The sequence below is a fragment of the Hyla sarda genome, chromosome 4 (genome assembly GCF_029499605.1).
Source record: "Hyla sarda isolate aHylSar1 chromosome 4, aHylSar1.hap1, whole genome shotgun sequence".
NCBI lineage: Eukaryota > Metazoa > Chordata > Amphibia > Anura > Hylidae > Hyla > Hyla sarda.
In genome coordinates this window covers 255,326,251-255,351,395 of record NC_079192.1, presented here as the reverse complement: position 1 = coordinate 255,351,395, position 25,145 = coordinate 255,326,251, and the positions used below count along the sequence as shown (strand labels likewise).

At 43.8% G+C, this 25,145-nt stretch overlaps 1 protein-coding gene across 3 annotated transcripts in view; it reads left to right on the top strand.

The window, feature by feature from the left end:
- Window positions 1–25,145, top strand: part of ADAMTS20 (ADAM metallopeptidase with thrombospondin type 1 motif 20) — a 306,378-nt gene that overhangs the window by 29,603 nt on the left and 251,630 nt on the right. For all 3 annotated transcript variants that reach the window (XM_056573961.1, XM_056573960.1, XM_056573962.1), the window contains exon 2: window positions 14,930–15,285. In XM_056573961.1, coding sequence (XP_056429936.1) covers window positions 14,930–15,285 — 356 coding nt within the window. The remainder of the gene's footprint in view (window positions 1–14,929; window positions 15,286–25,145) is intronic.

Here is a 25,145-nt window from a genome sequence, read left to right as displayed (position 1 = left end):
GAGAGAAATTGCGTTTCAAATACAAGTAAAAATTTTCTCCTTTTTATCCCTTGCAAAAATTCAAAAATTGGGTCTACAAGAACATGCGAGTGTAAAAAATGAAGATTTTGAATTTTCTCCTTCACTTTGCTGCTATTCCTGTGAAACACCTAAAGGGTTAATACACTTACTGAATGTTTTTTTTGAATACTTTAGGGGGTGTAGTTTTTATAATGGGGTCTTTTATGGGGTATTTCTAATATGAAGACCCTTCAAATCCACTTCAAAACTGAACTGGTCCCTGAAAAATAGTGAGTTTGAAAATTTTGTGAAAAATTTCAAAATTGCTGCTGAACTTTGAAGCCCTATGGTGTCTTCCAAAAGTAAAAACTCATAAATTTTATGATGCAAACATAAAGTAGACATATTGTATATGTGAACCCAAAAAATATATATTTTGAATATCCATTTTCCTTACAAGCAGAGAGCTTCAAAGTTAGAAAAATGCAAAATTTTCATTTTTTTCATCAAATTTTGGGATTTTTCACCAAGAAAGGATGCAAGTTACCATAAAATTTTACCACTAAGTTAAAGTAGAATATGTCACGAAAAAACAATCTCGAAATCAGAATGATAACTAAAAGCATTCCGGAGTTATTAATGTTTAAAGTGACAGTGGTCAGAATTGCAAAAAACGCTCCGGTCCTTAAGGTATAAAATGGCCTGGTCCTTAAGGGGTTAAAAGGTAAAAAAGTTGTAATAAAAGTGAATAAGCCCGTCCCCAATAGAAAAATTAAATCCCCTCTTTTCCTATAAAAAAAAGTGTAAAAAATGTAAGTAAAACATATTTGTTATCGCTGGGTGCTTAACCCCTTGCCGCATATGGACATTTTTAAACGTCCATAAGCGGCTCCCAAGGTATGACGCGGCAGTTGAGCGCTCATCATACATGGTGGGTCCTGATTGCTATAAGCAACCAGAACCCACAGCTAATGCCGGACATCGCTGATCAGACTAATGTCTGGCATTAACCCTTTAGATGCGGCGTGCTAACTTAGCTAGAACCCAACAGGAAGGTGCCTTAACCGCCTCCTGCGTGTCCGATTGGCGATTGAAAAGTTTGAATCACCCCCCTTTTCCCATATAAAAAAACTGTGTAAATAAAAATTTATTTAAACATAGGTGGTATCGCCGCGTGAGTAAAAGTCCGACCTATAAAAATATATCAATAATTAAACCGTACGTTCAATGGAGTTCGCGCGGAAAAATTCCAAAGTCCAAAATAGCGTATTTTTGGTAACTTTTTATACAAATAAATAAAAATTTATAAAAAGTGATCAAAAAGTCCAATCAAAACAAACATGGTACCAATAAAAAGTTCAGATCCAGTCGCAAAAAATGAGCCCTCATACAAAATGACGTTTTTCTTCCATTTTGTCCCACAATGATTTTTTTTTTCCATTTTGCCATAGATTTTTGGGTAAAATGACTCATGTCATGGCAAAGTAGGATTGGTGGTGCCAAAAATAAGCCATCATATGGATTTTTAGGTGCAAAATTGAAAGGGTTAGGATTTTTAAAAGGTTAGGAGGAAAAAACAAAAGTGCAAAAATGAAAAATCGCCAAAGAGAGAAGGGGTTAAATGTCTGGTTCATAAAAACATTGTTCACAACCTTGACGGTGAATGACGTAAACATAAAAAAAATCTAAGTCCAAAAATATGGATTTTTATCAGAAGAAAAATAAAAGTATAAAATTTTTTTTAAAAATCCGGACCAAAATGGTAGCAATAAAAACTACAGATCACGGCACAAAAAATAAGCCCTCATACATCCCCGTATTTGGAAAAATAATAGAAATTTATATAAAAACTATATTTAAAAAAAGTGGGCGGGGCAATGCATTTTCGTTTTTTGTTTTTGGCCAAGAACAGCCTAAATTTTCGTTTTTGGTTTCGGCCCAAAATGTCCCTTTCAGTACATCCCTAGTAACATATTCAGCTTCCAGACAATATTTGGTTAGCTTAGGACAGGACTATAATACATGGAGTAGAGTTCCCCTATCACCAGCAGAGGGGAGAGGAACCTGGGTATATGACCTATAACCTAAGTCTAGATTTGATGACGGCTTCTAGGTTTGAGATGCAGGGCAGGGCTCTCTGGGCCCATTTGCATGTTTGTGTCAATTGAGTCGATTCTAAAAGTTTATAGATAGGGCGAAGATCTCTTAAGCGTAGGGACTAGAGGCGGTACAAGTCTGTACGCTGCTCTGTCAGTTGAAGAAAATGTCTTGTAGAAACTTAAAGAAGTCTTGTAGGGGGATTTCATAGGATTTGGTAAGACTATCAAATGAGCACAAGGAGTTCTTAACATATATGAGTGATATAGAGGTGAGTCCCTTGCTAGCCCAGTTGGTTAAATCGAAGTCTGGGATAGAAATTATTTGCAAAGGGGTATTTTGTTTGGGTATTACCAGTATTGCAATGCAAAATGGACCAGCAATGAAGACCAGCCAGAGTCAGGAGAGACAAGGTCTGAGGGGGACTCAAGCCCCATGCATTGATAAATAAGAGTGACCTCAGGTCCACTGGCAAACTTAGCAGTGCTTCTGTTTGGACCCATGGGGACTCTGTAGACCAGAGAGATTTCAATTGAGTGACAAGTGTTGCCATATAATAATGAAAAAGGTCTGGGAGACCCAGACCACCTCTGTCTCTGTGGCGTGTAAAAAGTGCAGCCGAAATTCTCTTTCTGCCTCCCTTCCAGACAAATCTAGATAGCATCTTTTTTAAATGGTTAAAGAAAGAAGTAGGGAGAGAAATGGGAAGGGTACGGTAGAGGTATAGCAGTTTTGGGAGAACGAGCATTTTGAAGGCGACAATCCTTCCCATCCATGAAACCTAATTTTGTCCTAACCATCCCAGGTCTTCCATGAAAACTTTCAGAAAGGGACTATAGTTACTGTCATACAGTTTAGACAAAGAGGGAGTTACCTGCACCCCTAGATATGTGATAGATTCGCTCCTCCAATCTAATGAAAACCGGGATTTAAGAGTATCTGAGATCTGGGTTGGTAGGTGAATAAGTAGTATTTGAGACTTCTGGGCATTAAACTTATAGTATGAGACTGTAGTCTTCTATGATAGTAAGGCCCCTGCCAGTGACTGCTCCGGTACCACCATAGTTAGAATCACATAATCTGCATATAAGGAAATATTTGTTAGAACCAGTGGATACTCCCCTAATTGATAGCGCAGCCTTAAGAGCCAGTGCTAGGGGCTCTATGCAGAGGATAAATATCAGTGGGAAGAGCAGGCAGCCCTGACAGGTTCCATTACCAATAGAGAAGCTGCTGGATAGCATGCCATTAATGAAGACCTTCGCATTTGGGGCAGAATAAAGGGCCTTTATAGCTTTTATAATTGTGCGAGAGAAGCCCATCCTCCTGAGCGCCAAGAAAGCAAAGGGCCAATTAATGGGATCAAAGACCTTCTCAGTGTCCAGGGACAGGAGAATTGACATTGTCTTATGGAAGTCAAGATGATATAATTACAATTCATCTGGTGTTTTCATAAGCCTGGCAGCCCCTCACGAAGCCCACTTGATTGTTAGATACTAATTGAGGCATAAAGGGAGCCAAGTGATTGGCTAGAATGGAGGCATTCATTTTGGTATCAACATTCAGAAGTGATATGGGCCTAAAGATGCTCGGGCTGTCTTGGGTCTTGCCCGGTTTAGGGAAGGTCACTATCAAAGCCTCTTGGTTTTCACTAGCCAATGACCCCAATTCCATTGTTTCATTTAAGAAATTTACTGAATACGGGGTAAGTATATGTGAAATGGTTTTAAGTTAGCAGGCCGTGAGCCCATCAAGGCCGGGGGATTTACCCGCGGGTAAGCCTTCGATTATTTTATTATCCTCTACAACTGTTATTGGTGAGTTAAGGAGAAATAATTGAGTCGGGGTCAGATAAGGTAAGTGACACCGCTCTTTTCATGCAGAGACCCCCCCCCCCAGCCTTTGGACCCCCCATGATCTGACATATCCTTAGGATAGGGGATACATTTTTATAAACAGGAGTTCTTGTCAGGATCCGGATAGGTATGCAGCGAGGACACTGGTGGTGGATACTCTGTGTCAGTGGGGTGAAGACTTGGGCCGTACCAGGGGAACGGAGTCTAAGTGGTTACTGGTTTTCACCAGAGCCCGCGGCAAAGCGGGATGGACTTGCAGCGGCAGGTAACCCCCAGGTCGTTCCACCCGATAGCGACTCAACCCCAGCTGACAGCTGAGACAGGTGCGGTACAAAGGGACAAGGCAAGAGCAAGGTCGGACGTAGCAGAAGGTCAGGGCAATCAGCAAGAGTCGTAGTCGGGCAACAGCAGAAGGTCTGGAAACACAGGCTTGGGAACACACTAAACGCTTTCACAGGGCACAAGGCAACAAGATCCGGCAATGACAGGAAGGGGAAGTGGGTTTTTATAAGGAAGGCACAGGTGCAGGTACTGATTGGGCCAGGCGCCAATCAGTGGCGCACTGGCCCTTTAAATCTCAGAGAGCCGGCACGCGCGTGCCCTAGAGAGCGGGGCCGCGCGCGCCGGGACTGAGCAGACAGAGGACGGGGCAGGTGAGGAGATTGGGATGCGACCCGCTACGCGGATCGCATCCCCGCCGGTGACACTAGTGCAGAGCTCCCGGTCAGCGGGTCTGACCGGGGCGCTGCACGGAGACGAATGCCGCGAGCGCTCCGGGGAGGAGCAGGGACCCGGAGCGCTCTGCGTAACAGTTCTCCATTAATGTTCCCCAATGAACAGAGGTATCTGTAGGAAAGGACCTGCTATTGTCTTTAGGAATAAGTAATGGCTGCTCATATGGCATTGCATACGCAATAAAATTGCTTCTAGTTTAACAATAACTATACGTTGGCTAGCATTGCTATGCAATAAACCTTTGTTAGCACCTTTCCTTTCCATTTTTTCAAGTACTGTAGACATTGTTTGGCTGTTCCTTGACCTGATAACTGGGTCTAATGATTAGTTTCTTGTATTTTATCCTTAAGACTCAAACCACTATCTTATTAACCTGACCAGACTTCTTGTTGGCTTATCAAAACCATCTTTATTTTGATGTGAATAAAGGAAGGAAGGACAGCTAAGGCTGCTTTCACACTATAAAATTCACCCGTTTTAACCCCTTAAGGACTCAGCCCATTTTGGCCTTAAGGACTCAGACAATTTAATTTTTACGTTTTCATTTTTTCCTCCTCGCTTTCTAAAAATCATAACTCTTTTATATTTTCATCCACAGACTAGTATGAGGGCTTGTTTATTGCGCGACTAGTTGTCCTTTGTAATGACATAACTCATTATATCATAAAATGTATGGCGCAACCAAAAAACACTATTTTTGTGGGGAAATTTAAACGAAAAACGCAATTTTGCTAATTTTGTAAGGTTTCGTTTTCACGCCGTACAATTTATGGTAAAAATGACGTGTGTTCTTTATTCTGAGGGTCAATACGATTAAAATGATACCCATTATTACATACTTTTATATTATTGTTGCGCTTAAAAAACATCACAAACTTTTTAACCAAATTAGTACGTTTATAATCCCTTTATTTTGATGACCTATAACTTTTTTATTTTTCCGTATAAGCGGCGGTATGGGGGCTAATTTTTTGCGCCATGATCTGTACTTTTTTTTGATACCACTGTCACGATGCCGGCTGGCAGGTAGTGGATCCTCTGTGCCAGAGAGGGATTGGCGTGGACCGTGCTAGTGGATCGGTTCTAAGTCACTACTGGTTTTCACCAGAGCCCGCCGCAAAGCGGGATGGTCTTGCTGCGGCGGTAGTGACCAGGTCGTATCCACTAGCAACGGCTCAACCTCTCTGGCTGCTGAAGATAGGCGCGGTACAAGGGAGTAGACAGAAGCAAGGTCGGACGTAGCAGAAGGTCGGGGCAGGCAGCAAGGATCGTAGTCAGGGGCAACGGCAGGAGGTCTGGAACACAGGCTAGGAACACACAAGGAAACGCTTTCACTGGCACAATGGCAACAAGATCCGGCAAGGAAGTGCAGGGGAAGTGAGGTGATATAGGGAAGTGCACAGGTGAAGACACTAATTGGAATCACTGCGCCAATCAGCGGCGCAGTGGCCCTTTAAATCGCAAAGACCCGGCGCGCGCGCGCGCCCTAGGGAGCGGGGCCGCGCGCGCCGGGACAGGACCGAGGGAGAGCGAGTCAGGTACGGGAGCCGGGGTGCGCATCGCGAGCGGGCGCTACCCGCATCGCGAATCGCACCCCGGCTGGAAGCGGAATCGCAGCGCCCCGGGTCAGTGGATCTGACCGGAGCGCTGCAGCGGGAAGAGTGTAGCGAGCGCTCCGGGGAGGAGCAGGGACCCGGAGCGCTCGGCGTAACAACCACAATTGCATATAAAAAACTTTTAATACATTTTTTATAATTTTTTTTTTAATAAAATGTATTAAAAAAGTAGGAATTTTGGACTTTTTTTTTTTTTATCGTTCACGCCGTTAACCGTATGGGATCATTAACATTTTATTTTAATAGTTCGGACATTTACGCACGCGGCGATACCAAATATGTATATAAAAAATTTTTTTTACGCTTTTTGGGGGTAAAATAGGAAAAAACGGACGTTTTACTTTTTTATTGGGGGAGGGGATTTTTCACTTTTTTTTTACTTTTACTTTTACATTTTTTTACATTTTTTTTTACACTTGAATAGTCCCCATAGGGGACTATTCATAGCAATACCATGATTGCTAATACTGATCTGTTCTATGTATAGGACATAGAACAGATCAGTTTTTTCGGTCATCTTCTGCTCTGGTCTGCTCGATCACAGACCAGAGCAGGAGACGCCGGGAACCGCACGGAGGAAGGAGAGGGGACCTCCGTGCGGCGTTCTGAATGATTAAAGATCCGTTTGATGTTCCATTATGAAAAGCCTGAAAGTTGGCCATTAAACGTCCGTTAGAAAATCCCATTATAGTCTATGGGATTTTTACATTATCCGTTGTTATCCCTTATAGTCCGTTATTAATAACGGACGTTATTTTGTGACGGGAGAATGAACTGAAGAAATAGTGCATGCACTATTTCTTCCGTTACTATCTTCCGTCACAAAATAACATCCGTTATTAATAACGGGCTATAACGGATAACAACGGATAATGTGAAAATCCCATAGACTATATAATGGGATTTTCTAACGGCCGTTTAATGGCCGATTTTCAGGGTTTTCATAACGGAACATCAAACAGATCTTTAAAACGGATGAATTTTATAGTGTGAAAGCAGCCTAAGAATAATTCCCACAGGTTGCACCTTGCATTCATATCATCTCTAATTACTAGATAAGGAGACAACTTTGACCTTTTCCTCTTTACTGATACCAAATAATGGGACGTTGTTCTCTATCCACAGGACTAGATTTTGTGATGTCCTACACTAGGACATCACTAAGGGAACATTGCACAAGTTCTCTTGGGCTAAAATTTTATCCTGGTAGTCTAAACATTTGAGAGTGCCTACTCATGTGTCCACGTTGCTGGATGTTAAATCTCAGTCCAGTCTAACTGGAGATTGAGCACTATTTCTAATATTGCACTTACATCGTCAAAAATCAAATGCATGACTTTGCATATGAAGGTTTTGATCTGACACATTTGGTGTGATCCTAGAACCTCATTGGGTGTCCCTATGAGTACACAAGCAAACTTGTCAGAAGGTCAGTCAGTGGTGTGTTATGTCCTGATGACCTTTTGTGTTTATTCCTTTGTTGTATTAACGTATAATACTAGTTGATACAGTATAGAGTACAATACCTTTTGGGGCTGTTTAGACCTGCCTAAAGGGCATATAGCAAGTGTTACATAGAAAATACTTTTGACAAAAAAAGAAATAAACTACTGTATTTAGGAGTTTTATTTCTTCCTTGCACAAACAAAACTTTAAGAGAGAGTGCCCTCATGAAAATTTTGTAACATGGCCCCTATCACAATTCTTCAGTGCCCTTCTTTTGTACCAATTAAGGGCAGTTGTTTTAATGAACTACTACCGGCTGGAATTGATGTTTGGGGAACAGGCGCCAAGGGCCAAGCAAGTCCTACTTTTTTGGTTCTCCTCTCACAATCAAAAATATGTTATTGGTCTCTATTTGCTTGGATTTTGGAAGATTTTCGGGAGGAATCTCCTCGAATACTCCTAGCACTTTTTAGAACTGGTAAATTTGACACTATCAATCTTTATATAGAATACTTTAATAAGAGGCTATGCCTATTTCATTGTAAATTCAGATTTTTCAAACTTGCTTTATATATCATGGTGCACTATTTCACAGTTTTTAGTGTCCAACCCAATATAATGGAAGTACATATGATATATAGGTGATGATACACATATTGGTCAGTACTAGACTTACTAATTTTACTGTGTGTTCACATGCTATTACTAGCATCGGGTTGCCCGCTGCGGGAATCCCACTGCGAGTTACGCTACCATTGATTTAAATGGGTCCACAGACAGTCCGCAATAGTGTCAGACTTGCGGACCCATTCAAATGAATGGTAGCGTAACTAACAGTGTGTCAGTCCAGCTTGCAAGCCATACCCCATCTCACAAAGAAACGTCCACTGTTTAAGCCCCACCCCTTTTATTGTCTACCCTTTTTTTACATTCGTCTTGCTTGCAAATCTTGCCCAGTCCCACAAAGCCACATCTCCTTCTATTTTCAGCTTACAATATCTTCATCACAAATCAGTCCCACCTGAGGACAGGAAATGAGGATGGGACATGAGGAAGGGATATGAGGACGGGATATGAGGACGGGATTTGATGATGGGATATGAGGTCGAGACAGGAGGACGGGATATGAGGTCGAGATAGGTCAGGATATGAGGACGGGATAGTAGGTCGGGATAAGAGGTCGAGATATGAGGATGGGATATGAGGTCAGGATAGGAGGACGGGTTATGAGGACAAAATAGAAGGTCGGGATATGAGGACGGGATATAAGGTCGGGATAGGAGGTCAAGATATGAGGATGGGATATGAGGTTGAGATATGAGGACAGGATAGGAAGTCTGGATATGAGGTCAGGATATAAGGACAGGATATGAGGTTGAGATTTGAGGATGGGATATGGGGTTGGGATATGACAACAATATATGAGGACGGGATATAAAGTCAAAAGCTTCCTCCTTTGTTGATTTTCCTCCCCAACAAGGATTAGGAAGGAAAAACCGGGCAACGCCGGGTACTCAGCTAGTCCCCTAGAATAATGACTTCACCCCGCTTGTGCTGCTCTATCTGTCGTTATTATATATAATTAATTTATTGTTCTTACCCCCTACACTTATTTCTACTCATAGAGACAGCACATTTTGTCACCTATATCACACAAAATGGGCTTAAGGCAGGATTTTACAATTAAGCAAACCCCTCTTACATACTTGTATGGTCATTTCTATAGATTATAACTCTGCAATTTAACCACCCAGTCATAGCTGTCATCAAGCCATGTCTCACTTATCATATTTTTATTGTGAGGGTTCTGGATAAAATAAGATGGATGAAGACTAAATGTAGTGCCCTGAGAAGTTGGGCTTGCTCTAATCCAGCAAGACACCGGCCTAGAAATTTGCACAGTCCAGCCATATCTTGTTAAAACCGAGCTCTTAACTGTCTGGATGTGCGCTGGGACCCCTTATTTAGCATTTTTGAACTTCAAATATCCACACCTCTTTTCTAGACACTTTTGTAAAGTGTCTTGTGAGGTGGAAAAATATCCTAATACATCTCTTTGCTGCATTTTGAGACAGAATTCTGCCACCTTTTGGATTTGTAAATAAAGAAATAACTCTTTTGAAAATATATTAAACATTTCCCTTGGCTTCCAGGACTCATAGGAAATAAGAGTCAGATCACTTATTGAAACACTGTATTATGACCTCCGCTGAACTTCCTCTGGATGCGTGCTTGGTGTCTGTTGCTGACACCTTTGCTGATACCATAGCTGAACAGTGGAAAATATTGACATGACCTCAGCATTAGCTTAAATACATAAAGGTTTTTGCTGTAATAACATAGTGTATAGGCAGTTTCATAGTACTGTGATTGTTAATAAAAGAAAAGAAGTTGCTCTTGGAGCCATGCATACAACCATGTACACCATACAGTTTTATGCACTACATATGTGTCCTATGGTGCATCTTTACTGCACCATGTTACAGGTATTTTTTCCTAGAATTCATAAGAGAGATTGCTATGAGGATATGAAAACATCCACATGAGTGCAATTTATCTCAGTATCTTCCATAATTTTAATGGTAAGTGACCTTGCATATATGGAAACATGAAGTCCTGAGATAACTGTCATAAAGGAAGACCATGTGTATCAATGTCAGTACAATATTAGGAGCACAGGAAGTATCATTTATCAGAATGTCAACCATATTCTGCCAAGGTTTTTATTACATTGTGACGACCACATTGTGAATAAAGCACTGATTTCTGCATGAATTGCCAGCCATCTTATGTGTATTGGGGTGGTGGTGGGGGGTTTCTTCTGGCTCTCCCCAAATCCCTTAAGCAATGGGATTTCAGCTGCCCAATACTTTTGTTCTGAGAAAGGAATCTGGTAGCAGCTTTCTTCCCTCTCAACCTGGAGGATATTAAATTATTGGCTGGTCCGAATGTGTAGTTGAGATCTGGAGAGATAGCTGCTGGTCAAATGAAGGTTCTCTTAACCCCTTGGGGACCAAGCCCATTTTAACCCTAAGGACCAAAGCATTTTTTAAGCATTAATATCTGTGGGATGCTTTTACTTATGAATTTCATTCCGAGAGTTTTTCGTGACATATTCTACTTTATGTTAGTGGTAAATTGTCGCCGATACTTTCATCATTTCTTGGTGAAAAATTAGAAAATTAGGAAAATACATTCCAAATAAATTATATGTTGATTCACATATACAATATGTCTACTTTATGTTTGCATCATAAAGTTGACATGTTTTACTTTTTGAAGACATCAGAGGACTTCAAAGTATAGTTTTGAAGTGAATTTGAGGGTCTTTATGTTAGAAATACCCAATAATGGACTCCATTATGAAAACTGCACCCCTCAACGTATTCAAAATGACATTCAGAAAGTTTGTTAACCCTTTAGGTGTTTCACAGGAATAACAGCAAAGTGGAGGCGAAAATTCAAAATCTTCATTTTTTACACTAACATGTTCTCGTAGACCCATATTTTTTATTTTTTACAAGGGGTAAAAGGAGAAAAAGACCCCATAAATTTGTAACCCAATTTCTCTCGAGTAAGGAAATACCTCATATGTGGATATAAAGTGATCTGCGGGTGCACTAGAGGACTCAAAATGGAAAGAGCGACATTGGGCTTTTGGAAAGCAAATTTAGCTGAAATGGTTTTTGGGGGACATGTCACATTTAGAAAGCCCCCCATGGTGCCAGAACAGCGAAAAACACCCACATGGCACACTATTTGGGAAACTACACCCCTCAAGGAACATAACAAGGGGTGCAGTGAGCATTTACACCCCACTGGCGTTTGACAGATCTTTGTAACAGTGGGCTGTGCAAATGAAAAATTACATTCTTCATTTTCACGGACCACTGTTTCAAAAATCTGTCAGTCACCTGTGGGGTGTAAATGCTCACTATACCCCTTGTTACGTTCCGTGAGGGGTGTAGTTTCCAAAATGGGGTCACATGTGGGTATTTATTTTTTTGCGTTTATGTCAGAACCACTGTAACCAGCTGCCATACCTGTGCAAATCACCAGTTTAGGCCTCAAATGTACATAGTGCGCTCGCACTCCTGAGCCTTGTTGTGCGCCCACCTATGGGGTATTTCCGTACTTGGGAAGAATTGTGTTACAAATTTTGGGGGTCTTTATTTCCTTTTACCTCTTATGAAAATGAAAAGTATGGGGCAACACCAGCATGTTAGAGTAAAAGATTACATTTTTTTACACTAACATGCTGGTGTAGACCGCAACGTAACCTTTTCATAAGGGGTAAAAGGAGAAAAAGCCCCCCAAAATTTGTAGCGTAATTTCTCCCGAGTATGGAAATACCCCATATGTGTCCCTAAACTGTTGCCTTGAAATACGACAGGGCTCCAAAGTGAGAGAGCGCCATGCGCATTTGAGGATTAAATTAGGGATTTTCATAGGGGTGTACCCGGATGCTTGCATTACACTTGCCTCCTCCACCAAAAATACTGTACGTCAGTTTTCTCCAAACAGGGTGCCTCCAGCTGTTGCAAAACCCCCACCATGCCTGGACAGTCAACTGTGGAAAAACTGACGTACAAGACGTTTTTTGCATTTTTATTGGGGGCGGCGACAGTGTAAGGGTGTAGTGTATATGTAGTGTTTTACTCTTTATTTAGGGTTAGTGTAGTGTAGTGTTGTGTTTTTAGGGTACATTCACACGGGCGGGGATTTACAGTGGGATTTACAGGGAAATTTGCCGCATCTCAAACTTGAGGTGGGAAACTTGCTGTAATCACTGCCCATGTGAATGTACATTCACATGGGGGGGGGGCAAAACTACTGAGAGACCGTACATGCTGGGAGTTGTAGTTATGCAACAGCTAGAGGCACACTGGTTGGGATTGGGAAACCCTGAGTTAGGTAACAGACTACCGCAGTGTTTCCGCACCACTGTCTGTTTCCTAACTCAGTGTTTCCAACCCATGTGCCTCCAGCTGTTGCAAAACTACAACTCCCAGCATGCATGGTCTGTCAGTGCATGCTGGGAGTTATAGTTTTGCAACAGCAGGAGGCACACGGGTTGGGATCAACTGAGTTAGGAAACATACAATGTTTCACAACCAGTTTGCCTCCAGTTGTTGCAATACTACAGCGCCCAGCATGCCCAGACAGCCGAAGGGCATGTTGGGAGTTGTAGTTATGCAACAACTGGAGGAGAACAGTTTGGAGACCACTGTGTAGTGGTCTTCAAACTGTAGCCCTCCAGATGTTGCAAGACTTCAACTCCAAGCATGCCCAGACTGCCCAGGCATGCTGGGAGTTCTAGTTCAACAACATCTGAAGGGCCACATGTTACAGAACTACAACTCCCAGCATGCCTGGACAGTCTGGGCATGCTGAGAGTTGTAGTTTTGCAACATCTGGAAGGACAGTGGTCTCCAAACTGTGGCCCTACAGATGTTGTAAAACTACAACTCCCAGCTTGCCCAGACAGCCAAAGGATGTCTGGGCATGCTGGGAGTTGTAGTTTTGAACCTCCTAGAAGCAGCAGTGAAGATCACTTTACAGCAATCTTCACTGCTGCATCTGGGACGCCGCTGCCTCGACTTGCCTGCCGCCTCCTGTCAGACGCCAGTCCTGGTCCCCATGCCGCGATCGAGGTTACGGCCGCCAGTCCTGGTCCCCGCACAACGCCGCCATCTTCCCCGATCTTCCCCGACATCCAGGGGTGGGCAGAGTGGGGGATCTCAACTGACAACTCCCGCCCCTGCCCTGCGATTCGCGATGAGTATTGATCAGCCAATCACAGGGGATAGGAGGAGGTGGCACCCCTGCCACCTCCCTACTATCCTTTAGGATGATCGGAGCTGTCTCTGACAGCTCCGATCATCCCTATTTTCCGGGCTATCGGGTCATAAGAGACCTGATCAGCCCGGAATTGCCGCGAATCGCCGATGTGAATTGATCAGTGATTTGTGCCCATCGACGACATGGGGGGTCTAGGGACCCCCCACCCAGGCATTTGCACGGGCATTTGCAATGATTTCAGCAGGCATCCCGTTCCGACCCCGTCCGGCTAGCGGTGGAGATTGAAATTCCCACGGGCGTACAGGTACGCCCTTGGTCCTTAAGTACCAGGACACAAGGGTGTATCCATACGCCCGTGGTCCCCAACAGGTTAATAACCCATATTTGTGGCTAGCTTAAGGCTTTAGAAATTGTGTAAGTGCCGAATAATAGTGATCTTAGAGCCTGTAAGCAGGGCACCTATTTGTCTATCACATGAACATGCAGATTTATTTTTTTAATGGGTGTAAACAATGAAGGTTCTCATTGGAAGACTGTAAGCAGAGGTGTTGAAATTGAGTAATTGATTTACATAGTGTATTGAAAAATTGTATAGATTTTCATTATACAAAGAGTTGCCTTAAAGGGGTTTTCCGGAGAGAAAAAAATGATTGCCCATTAAATCCTCTGTCAAAAGTTACCTGTCCAGAGGAAAAGTTGCCCATAGCAACCAATCAGATTGCTTCATTTTTTACATGGCCTCTGCAAAATTAAAGAAGCGATCTGATTGGTTGCTATGGGCAACTGGGCAACTTTTCCTTTGCACAGGTTTTGAAAAATCTCCCGTAATGTTTTTGCATTAAAAAAAAGCTTGTGCGATTCTCCGTCCACGTACCACCACCAAACCCCCAACTGAAATCTTTGTAGTTTTAGCTTTTTCTTTCCATGCTATCCTGCAGCCTGGCAGTCTATGCTCACTCCACCTCCCTTTGGGGACAATATGTCACTCATATGCAGCCTCTTCATTCAATATAGCCTCCTAAGCTAAAGAAAAATGTGACATGTTTTCCTTGAAGTGCTGGCACAAACTGCAGAGCTGTGAGGATGGCACAATAAAAAAAGTAAGAACTGCACAACTTATGGGGAAGGGAGGGATGTGAGTAAGCTGGGAATTTCACAAAGCATGCATATACCATCCTGAGGCAACTTTTCACATGGGATTTATTAAGCAATATTTTGTTTTTTTCAGCTTACCCCTTTAAATTGCTGAAATGTAAGACCTTGTTAATGTTGGAGTTTAACTGTGGAACACTGCAGGCTGCATTTTCTGAATGTTTACACAGAATTATTCAGCAGTTTTCTGTGAGATCCTTTCTAAATAATTTTATTGTTTTGCAGCAAGTTTTGTGAAAACCCTCACATCATATGAGATTGTCATACCATCTCGAGTAGACCATTTTGGACAAGTGTTCCCTCCCCATCAACACTTCAGAAGAAAGAAAAGGAGCCTAGAACCTCAAACTTTACATCCTGTTGTGAACAGGACATATTATCACATTGCTGCCTATGGCCAGCTCTTCCATTTTAATCTTACCAATGATGCAAGCTTTATTGCGGATTCTTACAATGTTATCCATATTGGAAACCAAAGCCATTCTCATGTTGACTTCTCAGACCTCAAACATTGTTTCCACTGTGGGCATGTGAATGGCCTGGAGGGACATGCAGCTATCTTAAGTCTATGTGGCGGCATGGTAAGTTTATGAAAATATATATGCTTGTTTTTATTTTACTTAGAAGAAAAATATTGTAAATTGTCCTTTTGTTTAAACATAAAACTTTTTTGGGCATGCTAATACCATAGAACATAGACATGGATACGTCTGCATTCCTCTGCACACTTTTCAGCTTAGTTTAACCCCTTAAGGACCCAGCCAATTTTCACTGTAGGACCCGGCCATTTTTTTTACACATCTGACCACTGTCACTTTAAGCATTAATAACTCTGGGATGCTTTTACCTTTTATTCTAATTTTATTCTAATTGTTTTTTCGTGACATATTCTACTTTATGTTAGTGGTAAAATTTTGTCGATACTTGCATCATTTCTTGGTGAAAAATTCCAAAATTTGATGAAAAAATTGAAAATGGACTTCCGGTTCCAGCGCGCCCATGTAGACAGGTCCGGAGCACTTCTCCCCGCCGCCGGCGTTTACCTGCCTGGATACCCTGCCCGGACCTGCTACACGGCGCCGGTCCCCTCCTCGGCAATTGCAGCGCAGTCCGGCGCATTGAGCGATACCTACAGCGGGCCGCACAGCTGCCTTGTTCGGCGCCCGCGTCCCTCACAGCTCCGCTGCCTGCAGCGCCCAAGATGGCGCCCGCAACCCTCTCCACCTCGTCTCCTGCTCCACAGCAACAGGACCTGGATGAACTGCCAGAGGCTGCTGCTTCCTCCGGCAGTGTACTCACCCAGCAGCAGGGGCGCAGCTCTAAGGAGGGATCCCTGGACACAGCTCCTCAGCCACCTGCATCCATTAACACCCACTATGCTGGCCCGACTCTGCTTACCAGTCAGCAGGACGTTGCTGCTCCTACCCTTCCCCCTCAGTCCTCGGCCTCTTCACAGTCTGTATCTATGCTGCAGATGTCACCTTGTTCCTTGTCCGCAGACTCCATGGACTATATGGCAGCAGAGGTGGCGAAAAGAATTGGTCCCAGGGTACAAAAAATCCTGGAGGACATAGTGAGCAATTCCTTGAAACAGCTGCAGCTGGATGTCGCATCTCACACTGCTAGATTGGAGTAGTTGGAGCAGCGAATTTCTGCTAGCGAAGATGCGGATAATGTGCTGATGTCTAAACTACGCACTACAGAGGTAGACTTGGTCAGAACGAGCAAAAAACTTGAAGACCTAGAAAATCGCTCAAGGCGAAATAACTTACGTATGGTGGGGGTCACAGAAAGTATCTCCTCCGCCCATCTGCAAGCTTTCTGCAAAAGAGACCTGCCTAAATCCCTGGGGCTCTCTCACCCGGTACGTGTGGAGCGTGCTCATCGCATAGGCCCAGCTCCTGAATGGCAGAAAGGTGTCCCTCCTGCTCAAGCAGATCGTCCACGCCAAGTAATCTTCAAACTGTTGGACTTTAATGATAAAGTGGACTTGCTTAGGGCTTACAGAAAGCGATCGCAACCCCTGACAATCCAGGGCATGAGGATTCTGCTGTTCGAGGATTTCTCAGTCGAAGTGGCCAAGAGACGTCGAGCTTTCAGCTCTATATGTACATCCCTATATCAAGCAAATCGCAGATTTCAACTACAGTATCCAGCAATTTTAAAAGTATATGAAGACGACGGCACTATTTCTACCTACAGCACTCCAGCAGCTGCTGCAGCGGCTTTGGATTCTTCTCCAGTCTCTTCTCAGCGCACTCCAAGACGGCGTTCCAACACGGCTACGCGTTCCCGCTCCCCGATATTGGATCGACGGAATTCTTCCCACAGGGACCGCAGAAAGAGACAAAGATCTCCTGGAGGACGACAAAGCCGTGATTGTACACCATCTCCAGACTGACCCCTCTCACCTCTGAACGGTCGTATGCACTGTTATTAATGTGTTTACTTTTTTGCTCAGGTTTATGGCCTCGGGTTATTTATTGTATTGTACTCACCCAGAAGGCAGAGGGTACATCATCTAATGTCTGGGGGTGGGCCACCTCACATGTTCCCATGGCCTGCTAACTTGTAGTTAGCCGGGGGTGGGGGAGGGAGGTTTAGTTCTGGTTACTTGATTTGTATGGGTGAAAAAAGGAAGTCTCTTTCCCATGTCTCGGGAGAGGTCCGCCTCTACGTAGATCCCGAACGGGATTATCTTTGGTTGCCTTTTATGTGTTTTGTTCTATTGATTAATGTTATGTGTGGGTTACTTTACCATTGCCATACTGCCTTCATGTCTCCTCTGGAAGCACCACATTCCCGCCCCTATCAACCTGTTATTCCATTTTGTGACCATAGTCCATACACAGATACAGTCCTAGTACATGCTATTCCTGATTATCGTTTCCTGGATACTAGTTGTACCACATTTTTCCTCCTCTTCCGGGCATGCTATACCATCCACTCTCATGACCAATGATCACGATAATATCGTGGAATGTGAAAGGCCATAAATCCCCCCATAAAAGACGCCTTATCCTACGACACCTAAAACGCCTTAAACCTGACATTGTACTCTTGCAAGAAACACACCTGGCACTTGATGATTTCTTTAGGATGCAACAAGAGTGGGTGGGCGCAATATATGGTTCGCCAGCCTTGGAGGGACGTGCGGGTGTTCTCACACTGATCCACAAGTCATTTCCTTTTAAATTTCTCTCCCACACCGCTGATGCAGAGGGTAGGATATCACACCTTTTAGTGGATCACTTGGGAGAACTAAATTGGCCCTAATTCTGTTTTTTTCCAATCTTTATCTCAAACGCTTAAGGGAGTTCGGGAGAGCTATCAGGTTCTGGGTGGTGACCTTCACTCTGTCTTTGATCCCTTAGTTGAAAGGAAGAGTTCTGCCCCACACACTCCTTTACCTCGTTCTCATGACAAAGTTTTGCCCGCTTTCACGGAGGAAACAGGCTTGCAGGATGTATGGCGCATGAGGAACCCTGATTCTAGAGAGTTCACGCACTTCTCCAGTGTCCATCAGGCATGGTCTAGAATTGATTATTTTCTCCTTAGTTCCTCCCTCATTTGCAGGGTTTGCCGGGTGGATATTGCAGAACTGGTGATTTCGGACCATGCACCCGTGTTACTCTAGCTCCAGCCTTCATGCCCTAGGGGACAGGATTACATCTGGCATTTCCCTTCCTTCCTGACCAGGGATGAGTCCTTCTTAGACCAGATGAGGGCGTGGTGGCTGGAATTTGATGCTGATAATCAATTACATAGATCAAATTCGCAATTATACTGGGACACAGCTAAAGCCGTTATACGAGGCAAACTGATAGCCCATACACTACGTCGCACAGCACATGACAACTATACTCAGGCCAGCGACACCTTACGTACTGCTTATACCCGCTACTTAGATTCACCAACGGACTCTAATAGATTGACATGGAATGAGGCAAGGACCTCGTTCGAGCTATGGCTGGACAGAAAGGAGAGACTACATCGCTCGCAATTTGATACTGACCTATTTAGACATGGGAATAAGACAGGGAAACTACTAGCTCGCCTAGCGAGGGGACGTACTTTGCCATACACTATTCCTGCCTTACGTAACGGTTCGGGTGCGATTCAGACAGACCCTCATCGTATAACATCGATACTGTCTAGCTTTTATGAGACACTGTATGCTGACGTACCCACTGACTTCCCAGCAGCGAATGCCTTCTTAAACAACTTGTCCCTTCCGTCTCTGTCTGACGACCAGAGATCTGACTTAAATGCCCCTGTGACCGAGATGGAGGTGCGTAATACCATCAAGGCTCTCCATAATGGTAAGGCTCCGGGACCTGACGGTTACCCTGGGGAGTTCTACAAGTCCCTGGTTGATCAAACATCCCCCTGTCTAGTGGACGTCTTCAATGGCTTCCTACAGACGGGTATTCTCCCACACACAGCATCTATGGCATATATTAAATTATTGCCGAAACCAGGCAAAGATCCACTAAATCCTAGCTCCTATAGACCTATTTCTTTAATAGACCAAGACATCAAGCTATTCACGAAGATATTAGCCAATCGCCTGGCGCAATTTCTACCGGGACTTGTGTGACCTCACCAGGTGGGCTTTGTCCGCAACCGCTCTGCCACAACCAACATTCGCAAGGTTCTCTCGGTGTTAGACTCTGTTCAGAGTCAGTCGGCCTCAACTGCCCAACCGGCTCTTTTGGCTTTAGATGCAGAAAAAGCCTTCGATAATGTTAATTGGGCATGGCTGAACATGGTACTGGACAGATTCGGCATCACGGGGGCCTTCCGAACTTTTTTGTCCAGTCTGTATTCCTCTCCGAAAGCACGTATTCATACTCCTGGTATTCTGTCGGCCCCCTTCTCTCTGTATAGGGGGACTCAACAGGGATGCCTGCTATCCCCACTTTTATTTGATTTGGCTATTGAGCCGTTAGCCCAACACCTTTTACACTCTTCTGTTTTTGAAGGTATATCGGTAGGAACAGAGTCGGTTAAACTGGCGATGTTTGCCGACGATGTTCTCTTGTTTCTCAGTAATCCAGTTGATGCCCTCCCAGGAGTGTTGAAAGCATTGCACACTTATGGGACCTTTTCTGGATATAAAATCAACGTGGCGAAGACTGAATTGCTTCCGTTGGGACGGTCTCCTCCACGTTGGCTTCCTGAGATTAGTCACTTAGGTCTCACAGTTTCCAACCAAGCCATTACGTATCTGGGCATAAAGATAGGGAAAACACCAGATTCTCTTTACTCTCTAAATTATCCCCCTCTTCTGTCTAAAATTTGTACAGAACTTAATAAGTGGAGTGCCTTACCTATCTCCTTTATGGGTCACTGTCACCTTATTAAAATGGTCAGTTTTGCACGCCTATTGTATCCCCTACAAACACTCCCTCTGTTATTAAAACACGCAGATGTTACCTCTTTGCAGTCCGCCTTTACCTCATTTATATGGCAGGGGCGCCGCCCTCGCATATCTCTTCAGAAACTGATGTTGGGGAAGCTGGTTGGGGGTTTAGGATTCCCTAACGTCAGAGGCTATAATTTAGTATGTCTATTTAGATATGTTATTGACTGGTTACATGGTACATCCTGTTACACTAATATCCCGCTAGAGCAGGCTCAGGCTTCTCCCTGGAATCTGGTAGCTCTCCTTCATACGTCCTATTCATCTCTACCCACCCATGTGAAGACTTCTGTACTCCTCCGTGACACGATAGTTACGTGGAAAGAAATACATAAGCTTTTTCAATTACCCTTCCTTCTCTCTAAACACATGCCACTGTCTAATCATCCTGAATTTCCCAAGGATAGTATGTTTCCCAATTGTACACTGTGGCGTGATAGGGGCCTCCTTAGAGCGGGGGATCTCATGGACGCGGCGAGTACTGGATGGGCTTCGGCGCAAACCATTTTGGACCGCTTTGATTTACCACCCTCTCACACGTTGGCTGTCCATCAGGTCATTTCCTTCTGTCGCTCACGATTACGTGACCTCAGTAAAGAAATCCATCCCCATGCCCTGGACGGCATCATAGGTCCAGACACACACAGGACATCTAACTCTCCTGTATCATGCCTTGCGTGACAGGTTTCTCAAGGTACACCCTGATACTGTTTTTGATGCCTGGCGAAATTTGGGTACCGGATGAGGATATCACGAGATGTATCCTCCAGGGTTGGCAAACTGTCCGTAAATGTATCATTAATGAACGATGGCGGGAGACCTATTTTAAGCTAGCCCACAGAGCTTTATATGGGTTCAATATTTTACCCTCACCCACGTTCCCGAATATAATTACAGCCTGTCCAAAGTGCTCACATCCACTAACCAACCTCTGGCATGGCGTATGGACATGTGAGGCAACTAAAGCCTACTGGGCATCGGTCCTGGCACACATAAACACACATTGGGGTATTACTATCCCTATGACACCTCAGGCTGTCCTCTTCCACCAGCCTAGGCCTCCTGATTCTGAGGGGGGGGGGGGGGGGGGGCATGGAGTCACCCAGGGTGCCTGTCATTGTACACATAGTACTACATGTAGCGCTTAGATGTCTTTTTCATTCATGGATTTCCCCTGCACCTCCCGACATACCATTTTTGGTCTCTCAATTAAAATTATACTGTGGCATAGACAGGGTAGATACAGAACGACATAAAAACACAGGCACAAAAAGGTTTTTTGATAAGTGGAAATCATTTATAGTTACACACTATTCCGTAACTGAAATACAGGAACTCGTTCGTCCGTTCCGTTGGATGGAATGGTATAGTCTAGAAAACCTGGGAGACACCCTGGGTGCCCTGCGTCTTCCCACTTAGCATGTTAACCCAGATTATTTTGTTCCTGCTGTTTCCCTCCTGAAGTGTCTCCTTCTTGCATTGTGCTTTTGATTGCTGTGGGATACGTGTTTCGGCTGGGGACTTGAACCTGACTCGATGGTCACACTGTTATGGGAACGGACTTCTTATGGGGATCTCTAGGGGAGGGAATGGTGGGATACTGTTAAATTTATCCCTGTCGCACTTGGACCGGACTCTTACCCACTTGGAACTCATGGCAGCTCATCTTGGCGGGTTCTGGTTATTGTTACGATTGTTCCTGATACTTGTTTTATGCAGTGCTCTGCGTAGTGCCATGCATTTTTCTGTGCTTATATGTGCCTTATATGCAAAATGTTTAATAAAAAGAAGTTTAAATTTTGCATTTTTTTTTTACTTTGAAGCTCTCTGCTAATAAGGAAAATGAATATTCCAAATAAATTATATATTGATTCACATATACAATATATCTACTTTAAGTTTGCATTATAAAGTTGACATGTTTTTACTTTTGGAAGACTTTAGAGGGCTTCAAAGTATAGCAGCAATTTTCCAATTTTTCACAAAATTTTCAAAATCAAAATTTTTCAGGGACCAGTTCAGTTTTGAAGTGGATTTGAAGGGCTTCCATATTAGAAATACCCCGTAAATGACCCCATTATAAAAACTGCACCCCTCAAAGTATTCAAAATGACATTTAAAAGGTTTGTTAACCCTTTAGGTGTTTCACAGGAATAGCAGCAAATTGAAGGAGAAAATTCTAAATCTTCATTTTTTACACTGGCATGTTCTTGTAGACCCAGTTATTGAATTTTTACAAGGGGTAAAAGGAGAGAAATCTTCCTAAAATGTGTAACCCAATTTCTCGAGTAAGAAAATGCCTCATATATGTATGTCAAGTGTTCGGCAGGCACAGTAGAGGGCTCAGAAGGGAAGGAGCGACAGTGGGATATTGGAGAGTGAGTTTTTCTGAAATGGTTTTTGGGGGGCATGTCACATTTAGGAAGCCCCTATGGTGCCAGAACGGCAAAAAAAAAAAAAAAAAAACCACATGGAATACTATTTTGGAAACTACACCCCTTAAAGGGGTACTCCGGTGCTTAGACATCTTATCCCCTATCCAAAGGATAGGACATAAGATGCCTGATCGCCGGAGTCCCGCTGCTGGGGACCCCCGAGATCATGCACGCGGCACCCCATTTGTAATCAGTCCCCGGAGCGTGTTCGCTCCGGGACTGATTACCGGCGACTACAGGGCGGGCGGCGTGTGACGTCACGCCCCCGCCCCGTGTGATGTCACGCTCCGCCCCTCAATGCAAGCCTACGGGAGGGGGCGTGTCAGCTATCACGCCCCCTCCTGTAGACTTGCATTGAGGGGCGGAGCGTGACATCACACGGGGGCGTGACGTCACATGCCGCCCGCCCTGTAGTCGCCGGTAATCAGTCCCGGAGTGAACACGCTCGGAGGACTGATTACAAACGGGGAGCCGCGTTCATGATCCCGGGGGTCCCCAGCGGCGGGACTCCCGCGATCAGGCATCTTATCCCCTATCCTTTGGATAGGGGATAAGATGTCTAAGCACCAAAGTACCCCTTTAAGGCACGTAACAAGGGGTCCAGTGAGCCTTAACACCCCACTGGTGTTTGACGACTTTTCGATAAAGTTGGATGTGTAAATAATTTTTTTTTCACAAAAATGCTAGCTTTCCCTCAAATTTAAAATCTTTACAAGGGATGACAGGACAAAATGCACAGAAGAGACGGAGTCACATTTGGCTTTTGAAAAGCAAATTTAGCTGAAATGGTCTTTGGGGGGTATGTCACATTTAAGAAACCCCTGTGGTGCCAGAACAGCAAAAAATAACCCACATGGCATACTATTTTGGAAACTTCACCCCCTCAAGGCAAGTAACAAGGAGTCCAGTGAGCCTTAACACCCCACAGGTGTTTGACGACTTTTCGTTAAAGTTGGATGTGTAAATAATTTTTTTTATTTTTTTCACTAAAATAGTAGTTTTCCCTCAAATGTAAATTTTTTTAAAAGGGATAATAGGACAAAATGCCCCCCAAAATTTGTAAACCCATCTCTTCTGAGTATGGAAATACCCCATGTGTGGACGTCAAGTGCTCTGCTGGCGCACTACAATGCTTAGAAGAGAAGGAGCGCCATTGAGCTTTTGGAAAAAAAAAATTGTTTGGAATGGAAGTCATGGGCCATGTGCGTTTACAAAGTCCCCCGTGCTGCCAGAACAGTGGACCCCCCCACATGTGACCCTATTTTGGAAACTGCACCCCTTACAGAATTTAATAAGGGGTGCAGTGAGTATTTACACCCCACTGGCATTTGACAAATCTTTGGAACAGTGGGCTGTGCAAATGAAAAATTACATTTTTCACTTTCACGGACCACTGTTCCAAAAACACCTGTGGGGCATAAATGCTCACTGTACCCCTTATTACATTACGTGAGGGGTGTAGTTTCCAAAATGGGGTCACATTTGGGGGGTTCATTGTTCTGGCACTATGGGGGCACAGGTGGCCTTCAATTCCAGACAAATTTTCTCTTCAAAAGCCCAATGGTGCTCCTTCTCTTCTGAGCATTGTAGTTCGCCCGCAAAGCACTTTACATCCACATATGAGGATTGGTCTTACTCAGAAGAAATGGGGTTACAAATTTTGGGGGGGCTTTTTTCCTATTTTCCCTTGCGAAAATGAAAAATTTAGGGTAACACCAGCATTTTAGTGAATTTTTTTTAAATTTTTTTTTCATTTTTCCATTCAACTTTGAAGAATTTTAATTAAACACCTGTGGGGTGTAAAGGCTCACTATACCCCTTGTTACATTTCGTGAGGGGTGTAGTTTTCAAAATGGGGGTCACGTGGGTATTTCTTTTTTTGCGTTTATGTCCAAACCGCTGTAAAATCTGCCACCCCTGTGCAAATCACCAATTTAGGCCTCAAATGTACATATTGCACTTTCACTCCTGAGCCTTGTTGTGCGCCCGCAGAGCATTTCACGACCACATATGGGGTATTTCCGTACTCAGGAGAAATTGTGTTGAAAATTTTGGGGGTCTTTTTTTTCCTTTTAACGCTTGTGAAAATAGAAAGTATGGGGCAACACCAGCATGTTAGTGTAAAATGTTTTATTTTTTTACACTAACAAGCTGGTTTAGCCCCCAACCTTTCCATTTCATAAGGGGTAAATGGAGAAAAAGCCCCCCAAAATTTGTAGTGCAATTTCTCCCGAGTACTGAAATACCCCATATGTGGCCCTAAACTATTTCCTTGAAATACGACAGGGCTGAGAGAGCGCCATGCGCATTTGAGGACTAAATTAGGGATTGCTTAGGGGTGGACATAGGGGTATTCTTTGCCAATGATTCCCAAACAAGGTGCCTCCAGCTGTTGCTAAACTCCCAGCAGGCCTGGACAGTCAGTGTCTGTCCAGAAATGCTGGGAGTTGTTGTTTGGCAACAGCTGGAGGCTCTGCTTTGGAAACACTGCCATACAATATGTTTTTCATTTTTATTGGGGAGGGGGGGCAGTGTAAGGGGCATTATATGTAGTGTTTTACCCTTTATTATGTGTTAGTGT